Here is a 9,084-nt window from a genome sequence, read left to right on the forward strand (position 1 = left end):
GCCTTAGCCGCTTGAGCCACAGGCGCCGAGCCTCAACTTTCTGAAGTTTTCCCTCTTTTCCCAGTGCCGCTCCCGGAGTGGCGACCCCTACAGGGAGCAAGGGTGCCGCTGTTGGACTCACGTACCTGTGACCGCCTCTACCACCTGGGTGCAGATGTACCCCGGGCCGAGCGCATAGTGCTGCCAGGGAACTTGTGTGCCGGCTACATTGAGGGCCGCAAGGACGCCTGCCAGGTGTACCTCCCCGCCCCTGTCCTCCTTATTCCACTCCATTGTGTCCAGCACCCTACTTCCCTAGAATCCAAGACCCAAAAGATACCAACTCCAGGCTCTGTGCCCTGGTCATCAAGCTAGACGTACCTCCTGAGGAGTCTAGAGCCTGGAGAACTACTGTGAAGTCACATAGGGATGGGACCTAATCTTGCCTTTCTCTTGCAGGGTGACTCTGGGGGACCCCTGACCTGCCTGCAGTCTGGGCGCTGGGTCCTGGTGGGCGTGGTGAGCTGGGGCAAGGGTTGTGCCCTGCCCAACCGACCAGGTGTCTACACCAATGTGGCCGTGTACACTCCCTGGATTCAGGCTCATCTCAGCCTCTAATGCTGGTCAGTGATGTTGACCTGGAGCCAGATGCTGGGGTTGCTCAGCCTCCTGGTCCATCTTAGGATCCGCACATGACTCTTTCTTCTGACTTGAGGCTGTGATCCCTAATAAAGCTAAAGGACCATCACCCATCTGTCCATCCCCCTGCTTCCTCTTCTCATTGGGGCTCACCAAATCTGACTTTATCAATCTTCATCCGGGGATCTCCTATGCATCCTGGGGGATTACACAACCTCCTTATCCTCTTGGCTTGTATTTACCTTCCTTAGCCCTAGCCAGGCCTGTGCACAAGGCACTTAGAGATGGGCAAGTCAGCTGGTGCACCATCATCTGGCCTACATGCCTCTCTTTTTCTGGAGGGAGTTCGATAGATTTAAGCATGAGAGGAATTTGATACCAGGGAGATTCTCTATTGCTGCTTATGAAGATGGAGGGATCATAAAATGTGAGCAACCTCTTAGATCTGAAAGCAGCCTCTAACTGACAGACATCAGGGAAACTGAAACGTCAGACCTACAACCCCAAGGACCTGAATTCTGCCAGCACCCCAAAGGAACTTGGAAGTGAATTCCTCCTCCATCTCCAGATAAGAGGCCCACCCAGCCAATCCCTTGATTTCAAACTGGTGAGACCCTAAGCAGAGAAGCTACATGAGCCACTGGACTTATGATCTATAGAATTGTGATTTAATAAATGTGTATTGTTTAAGCTGCTACATTTGTGGTAATCTGTTATACAGCAATAAAAATGAATATAGATTTTGCCCCATTATGATGGCGGTGTCCCAGTGGCAAGGGTGGGCTAGTCACCATGGCCAGCCAAGAGGCTCAGGAGTCTGGGCACTTGGTGTCACACCCTCAGCCCAGGAGGAATCAGGTGCAGGCCCAGCCACAACTTCTGTCCTCATTGTCTCTGACCACCATTCCCTACTAGGGTGAGCCTGGGGCCCTGGCCTTCACCACACAAGTGTATCTGGATGACAACCTAGCCCCTGTTCAGTTCCTTGCCCACCCTTGTGTTCCATTTCCAGTCTGGGGCCTCCCTGCCTTGTCCTTGTCTGCAGACCCAAGACAACCCATGCCAACAGATAGAGGTCAATTTCTACAGCTGCAGAAGGAATAGGAAACCAAACAAAACTGGAAAATCCAAAGCCTCCTCTTTAGAGCTGATGGGGACAGTAAGGGAAAATAGGAGAAGGCAAACATCAAAGGTGCAACCCTTCAGGTCCCAACACAGGCCTGAGCCTCACCCCCTCTCCTCTTTTCTTCCAGGGGAGCCGAGGAAATGGATTGTACTAGATGGTCACTACTGAGCCAAGCCTGGTTGCACAGGGTGGGGGCTCTCTCCCAGGTTGAGAGAAGTCCACTGTGCAGTAGAGCTTGGCCACCCCCTGGTGGGGTCATCAGGGACCAGGGTGCCTAGGACAGGACATGGCCATGGCAAGCCAGCCTACAAAAGGCTGTGGGTACACTGCCCAGGAGGGTGCCATGGGCCCTAGCCTCAGAAAGCTGATACTCATGAAATTTTATTTACATAACAAAACCACCTTCATGGTCTCCTGCTGTACTATTAGAATTAAACACACAATTAAAAATTATATTTGTCGCTGGTGTGGTGGTTCACGCCTATAATCCCAGCACTGCGGGAGACTGAGAAGGGAGAATTGCTTGAGCTCAGGAGTTCGAGACTCACCTGAGCAAGAACGAGAGCCTGACTCATGAAAAAAATGGAAAAACCCAGACAGCTGCCGCATTGAGCACCTATAATCCCAGTGGCTTCCAGAGGCTGAGGCAGTGGGATGCCCACAAGCCAGAGTCTGAGGTTGCAGTGAGCTAACAAGCCACTACACTCTGTTCAGGGGCATAGGGTGGGACTCTGTCTCAACAACAATAAAAAGCAAAGAAATAAAAAATAAGCAATGAAATAAAATAATAAATAAATAAATAAATTCTACTCTCGGCCCCTGTGGCTCAGGCAGCTAAGACGCCAGCCAAATACACCTGAGCTGGTGGGTTCGAATCCAACCCTGGCCCACCAAACAACAATGATGGCTGCAACCAAAAAATAGCCAGGCGTTGTGGTGGGTGCCTATAGTCCCAGCTACTTGGGAGGCGGAGGCAGGAGAATCACTTGAGCCCAGGAGTTTGAGGTTGCTATGAACTGTGACACCACAGCACTCTACCCAGGGCAACAGCCTGAGGCTCTGTCTCAAAAAATAAATAAATAAATAAATAAATAAATAAATTCTATTTGTCAGTGGTCAGATGACATTAAGATGGATCTTTTAAATTTGATTCCTAAGTTTATGTATACATATTAGAGATTTCTTATTCTAAATAAGTACCTTATTTGTACTTACAGGAAGTCCAAATTTTAAAATATGCATAATAGTGTCATGGCTAGCCTTAAAAAAATTTCTTTGTAACAGGAGAAATGACCTAAAAAAAGGGTAAAACTTTTGTTTTGTCTCTTTAAAACCTACTGCACTCTTTTTTGAAATTAAAACCTGTAGCCGGCTCGGCGCCTGTGGCTCAAGTGGCTAAGGCGCCAGCCATGTACACCTAAGGTGGCGGGTTCGAATCCAGACCGGGCCTGCCAAAACAACAATGACGGCTGCAACCAAAAAATGGCCGGGTGTTGTGGTGGGCGCCTGTGGTCCCAGCTACTTGGGAGGCTGAGGCAGGAGACTCACTTGAGCCCAGGAGTTGGAGGTTACTGTGAGCTGGGATGCCATGGCACTCTACCCAGGGGGATAGCTTGAGGCCCTGTCTCCAAAAAAAAATAAAAACAAAAAAAACCTGTAGCCCTGCTTCAGTTCAGGAGTCCGGAGGAGCAAGGGAATGTCCTTTGTTCTTTGTACCACAGGAGATGGGATGATCAGAACCATTAGCTGTAATTAAACAATACTCTAAAGCTGAAAACCTTCCTTTTAAAGGCTCTGTATTTCTGCTTATGATTAGGATGATGGCATTTTAGATGGGCACCTCCATTCTCCTCATTTGCCAGCAAATTAATAAACTCCCCTTTCCTTCTTCTCAAACCACTTGTTTTTGTTCTTCTGATGCAGCCTTGGAAACAAGCTTTTTGTAATATCGCAAGAAAATTAAAGAGCAAAACTCTGACCAAAATAAAAAATAAAATTCTTTGTATGCTGACCCTCTAGGAATAACTGTACCTGTGGGAATAATAGCAAAGGGCAGTCCATCCTATGGCCTAGTAGTTAATGACAGGTCTCTCCTCTTGGCAGATGCTTGTCCTAGTTCTTTGGCTCCTTGCTTAGAAGAATCAAAAGCGGGGCCTGTGTGATAAACAGAAAGCAATTCCACAAAAACAGCTTTTATTGCAGAAAAGAAGAAAGATATACAAAGTTAAAATACATTCCAGAGACAGGAACAGGTCAGTCTCCACAAGTGGAGAAAGACATTAAGAACTCCCAGGTCGGCTCGGCGCCTATAGCTCAACCGGCTAAGGCGCCAGCCACGTACACCTAAGGTGGAGGGTTCGAATCCCCAGCCCGGACCTGCCAAACAACAATGACGGCTGCAACCAAAAAATAGCCGGGCGTTGTGGCGGGCGCCTGTGGTCCCAGCTACTTGGGAGGCGGAGGCAAGAGAGACTCGCTTAAGCCCAGGAGTTGGAGGTTGCTGTGAGCTGTAAAGCCACAGCACTCTACCCAGGGGGACAGCTTGAGGCTCTGTCTCAAAAAAAAAAAAAAAAAAAAAAAAGAACTCCCAGGTTGGGCGGTACCTGTGGTTCAGTGAGTAGGGCACCGGCCCCATATACTGAGGGTGGTGGGTTGGAACCCAGCCCTGGCCAAACGGCAATTAAAAAAAAAAAAACAAAAAACTCCCAGATTGTTTTCTTTTACTGGCATGGCCCAGGGGAGGGGTTATGGGAGGTGAGGGTGGTATCAGATGATTAACAGGAATTCTACATGTTCCTGCAGACCCTTGTCTGATTGCTCCCTGGCTTCACTGCCCCCAGGAACCACCCTCTTGGCCTGTATCTTCCACCTGCAGATTTGATCCCTGCCTACCAGTTAAGATTCTGTCCTTCACTGTTGTGACATGGATTGATTCCTTGTCAGAGAACTGGCCCCTTTTGGTTTGATATTTATGTGACTTTTTACATTTTGTTTTGAGACAGAGTCTTACTATGTTGCCTTCAATAGAGTGCTATGGCATCACAGCTCACAACAACCTCAAACTCTTGGGATTAAGTGATTCTCTTGCCTCAGCCTCCCAAGTACCTGGGACTACAGGTGCCTCCAACGATGCCCAGCTATTTTTTTTGTTGTTGTTGCCATTGCCGTTGTTGTTTAGCCGGCCCAGGCCAAGTTTGAACCCACCAGGCCCCATGTATGTGATCAGCACCCTAACCGCTGAGCTACAGGTGCCAAGCTAACTTCTGACTTTTTGAGGCACTCACTTATTACTGATCCTTTTCTCTTCCTTAGCCAGCTTTTGATTTTCCGTCTTCTCTCATTTGTGGGGGTACATGTGAGGGTTTGGGGGCCTTTGTATGTATATGGTCAGCTGAGAAGCTGAGACCCTAAAAATATAAAAAACATATATAACTGGCTCAGTGCCTGTAGCTTAGAGGCTAGGGCGCCAGCCACATACACCGGAGCTGGCAGGTTTGAACCCAGCCCTGGCCTGCCAAACAACAATGAGAATTACAAAAAAAAATAAAATAAAATAGCCAGGCATTGTGGCAAGTGCCTGTAGTCCCAGCTACTTGGGAGGCTGAGGCAAGAGAATCACTTAAGCCCAAGAGTTTGACGTTGCTGTGAGCTGTGATGCTGCAGCACTTTGGGAGGCTGATGTGGGAGGATCACTTAAAACTAGGAGTTCTAGACTAGTCTGGGCAACAGTGAGAACTCATCTCTACAAAACAAAAAAAGAAAAGAAATATTGGGCGGCGCCTGTGGCTCAGTGAGTAGAGCCTTTAGGTGCCTTTAGAAGGGAAGGGGGAGAGAAACTGGAAAGTATACATGCAGCAAGTGGTTGCTAAGTGGGGATGGATAGAGGGAGAGAAAACAGATTGATGTGTGAATTAACCTGAAAGACAGGTATTGTGCTTCAAATGACCTTATCACAGGTCTATTAGCATGTGATAAGGAGTATGGCAGCCCTTTAAGATAGAGGAAAGTGGGCTGCGCTTGTGGCTCAATGGGTAGGGCGCCAGCCCCATATACTGAGGGTGGTGGGTTCAAACCCGGCCCCGACTAAACTGCAACAAGAAAATAGCTGGGCGTCATGGCAGGTACCTGTTGTCCCAGCTACTCTGGAGGCTGAGGCAGGAGAATCACCTAAGCCCAGGAGAAGGAGGTTGCTGTGAGCCGTGACGCCACAACACTCTACTGAAGGCAATAAAGTGACTCTGTCTCAAAAAAAAAGACATATTAACCAGGCATAGTAGTACACACTTGTAGTCCCAGTTACTCAGGAGGCCAAGGTATAGGGATCCCTTGACCCCAGGAATTTAAGGTTGCAGTGAGCTGTGACGATGCCACTGCACTCTAGCCCAGGTGACAGCGAGACTCTGTCTTTCTTTTTGAGACCAGAATCTTACTATGTCACCCTGTGCTGTCACAGCTCACAGCAACCTCCAACTCTTGGGCATAAGTGATTCTCTTACCTCAGCCTCTCTTACCTCAGCCTCCTAAGTAGCTGGGACTACAGGCGCCTGCCACAACGCTCAGCTATTTTTTTGTTGTTGTAGTTGTCATTGTTGTTTAGCAGGCCGGAGCTGGGTTCAAACCCGCCAGCCCTGGTGTATGTGGCCAGCACCCTAACCACTAAGCTATGGGCGCCAAGCTAAGACCGGTCTTTAAAAAATAAAAACAACTGGGTATAGTGGCTCTGAGTGGTATTCCTAATACTCAGGAAGGTAGAGTTGGTAAGATCACTTGAGCTCAGGAGTTCAAGACCAGCCTGAACAAGACTCTATCTCTACTAAAAAGTAGGCCAGGTGCGGTGGCTCATACCTGTAATTCTAGCACTCTGGGAGGCTGAGGTGGATGGATTGCCTGAAATCACAGTTTCGAGACCAACCTGAGCCAGAGCAAGACCTCGCCTTTAAAAATATAGCTGGGCATTGTGGAGGGCGCCTGTAGTTCCAGCTACTGAGGAGGCTAAGGGAAGAGAATTAGTTGAGCCTAAGAGTTAGAGGTTGCCATGAGCTGTGACATCACAGCACTCTACTGAAGGTGACAAAGTGAGACTCTGTCTCGAAAAAAGAAATTAACCAGGCACTGTGGCAGGCAGAGGCAAGAGGATTGCTTGAGCCCAGGAGTTTGAGGCTGTGAACTATGATGCAATGGGACTCTAGCCTGGGCAACAGAGTATTACTCTGTCTCAAAAAACAAAAACAAGGCACCCATAATCCCAGCTTCTCCTGAGGCAAGACAATTGCTTAAGCCCAAGAGTTTGAGGTTGCTGTGAGCTGTGACACCACAGCACCCTACCAAGGTGCTGTTGTCCCATACCGAGGGCAACAAAGTGAGACTATGTCTCAAAAAAAAAAAAAAAGAATAAATGCCTTTGTAATGAGGCATAACAGAGGGAATGGCCTGAAAAAAACAGTAAAAACATTTTCTGCCTTTTTAAAACCCCACAATCCTCTGGGGAATTAAAACCTGCATCCCCACCTAAGGCTAGCATTCAGGAAGGGCAGGGGAGTGTTTTTTGTTCTTTATACCACAGGAGATAGCTCAATGGAATTGTCCAAGTGGAGGTCCGGGAGATGAGAGGTCTGGGCTGGAGAAGATGGGGTCCATGAGGGCCATCAACTATAGTTAAAACAGCCTGAAGCTGAAAACTCCCCTTTAAAAGCTCTGTATTTCAGCTTAGGCTAGGTACTTTAAGACAGAATCCTACTATTCTCATTTACTAGCAAATTAATAAATTCCTCTTTGGGGTGGTGCCTGCGGCTCAGTGAGTAGGGTGCCAGCCCCATATATAGGGAGTGGTCGGTTCGAACCCAGCCCCAGCCAAACTGCAACAAAACAATAGCCAGGTGTTGTGGCAAGCACCTATAGTCCCAGCTACTCAGGAGGCTGAGGCAAGAGAATCACCTAAGCCCAAGAACTGGAGGTTGCTGTGAGCTGTGATGCCAAGGCACTCTATTGAGGGCAACAAAGTGAGATTCTGTCTCTAAAAAATAAATAAATAAATTCCTCTTTGATTTTTGAGGCTCATGGCACAGATCCTGCTGTCTTGTGCAAGTGCAGCTCTGGAGAGGTGCCCACTGTCCCAGGCAGCACCAACCTCACCAGAGCTCAGAGTATTGCCTTTTCCCTGAGACTCCTTGCACCCCTTCAGCACTGAGAGGTCTGAATTGGTACCCATAGAAGTTTATCCTGAGCCTCTCCTGGGAAGTTGGGGAGAAGTGTAACCAGCCACCACAATCTGGATCATCCTACTCAGATGATCAGTTTTGCCTTGCCTCAGTTTTTCTGTTCAGAAACAGTGTTGTATAAGCACAGAGTGACAGCATGAGACACCAGGAGTGGAAAAGCTAAAAAGAGAGGGAAGCCAGCATGAGGAGCAGGTAAAGGGGAACCTGGTGACACATGGGCAGAGCATGCACATGGAATCACTGGGAAACAGGATCTGAGAACCCACGGAGCTGTCAAGTGCAAACATCAGCCCTTTGGGCGAGGGCCAGAGAGCAGTCTGTACTGCAGCATCTTTGGGATGGAGCCTATAACATGCATCCAGGCACTTCCCTCACAGACTGCAGGCAGGTCTGGGCATGGGGTTGAGTGAGCAGGAATCCCTGTGGCCTAACAGGCATTGAAGAGATGCAGCCCACCACCACAATTTGACAAGACACAGGGGAGGCACAGAGATCTCTGAAGTCCTGAGTCTGCTGACACCCATGTGAGCCCCACTCTACACAGCTTCCCAGGGGCTCTGAGGCCCTATGAGTTAACTAGCCATAGCCAGCTTTGGCTCTGCCCTCCAAGTTTGGGCAGCCATCTTTGGCCTGATCCCACAGCTCCACCAATTGGGAGGTACTGCACTCTCCACAATTCCCCTTTCAATATCTGGGTCCCATTTGTATCACTAAGGCACAATCCCCACTCAGGTAAAGACACCTAACCCCCAACCAGACCCAAAACTAGGTTATGACACTTTTTTTTTTTTTTGAGATAGAGTCACAAGCTGTTGCCCTGGGTAGAGTGTCATGGCATCATAGCTCATAGCAACTTCCAACACTTGGGCTCAAGCAATCCTCTTGCCTCAGTTTTTCTGTTTAGTAGAGAAGGGGTCTCGCCTTTTACTCAGGCTAGTTTCGAACTCATGAGCTCAAGCAATCCACCCTCCTCAGCCTCCCAAAGTGCTAGGATTACAGGTGTGAGCCACCGAGCGCTTGGCCAATTATGGTACTCATGGGCATCCTCAAACTGCTGCCTGCGGCTCGACGCCTGTGGCTCAAGCAGCTAAGGTGCCAGCCACATACACCTAAGGTGGCGGG

General features: G+C 48.7%; 2 protein-coding genes across 2 annotated transcripts in view; both read left to right on the forward strand.

Annotated features, from left to right (window-relative positions):
• Window positions 1-597, forward strand: part of PRSS33 (protease, serine 33) — a 2,676-nt gene extending 2,079 nt beyond the window's left edge. Inside the window, exons 4-5 of the mRNA XM_003790926.1 lie at window positions 65-234; window positions 439-597. Coding sequence (XP_003790974.1) covers window positions 65-234; window positions 439-597 — 329 coding nt within the window. The remainder of the gene's footprint in view (window positions 1-64; window positions 235-438) is intronic.
• An 813-nt stretch (window positions 598-1,410) lies between these two features.
• ELOB (elongin B) overlaps window positions 1,411-9,084 on the forward strand; it is a 23,333-nt gene continuing 15,659 nt past the window's right edge. The window contains exon 1 of the mRNA XM_012805698.2: window positions 1,411-1,476. Coding sequence (XP_012661152.1) covers window positions 1,411-1,476 — 66 coding nt within the window. The remainder of the gene's footprint in view (window positions 1,477-9,084) is intronic.

The sequence above is a fragment of the Otolemur garnettii genome, unplaced genomic scaffold (assembly GCF_000181295.1).
Source record: "Otolemur garnettii isolate 467f Iridium unplaced genomic scaffold, OtoGar3 scaffold00044, whole genome shotgun sequence".
Lineage (NCBI taxonomy): Eukaryota > Metazoa > Chordata > Mammalia > Primates > Galagidae > Otolemur > Otolemur garnettii.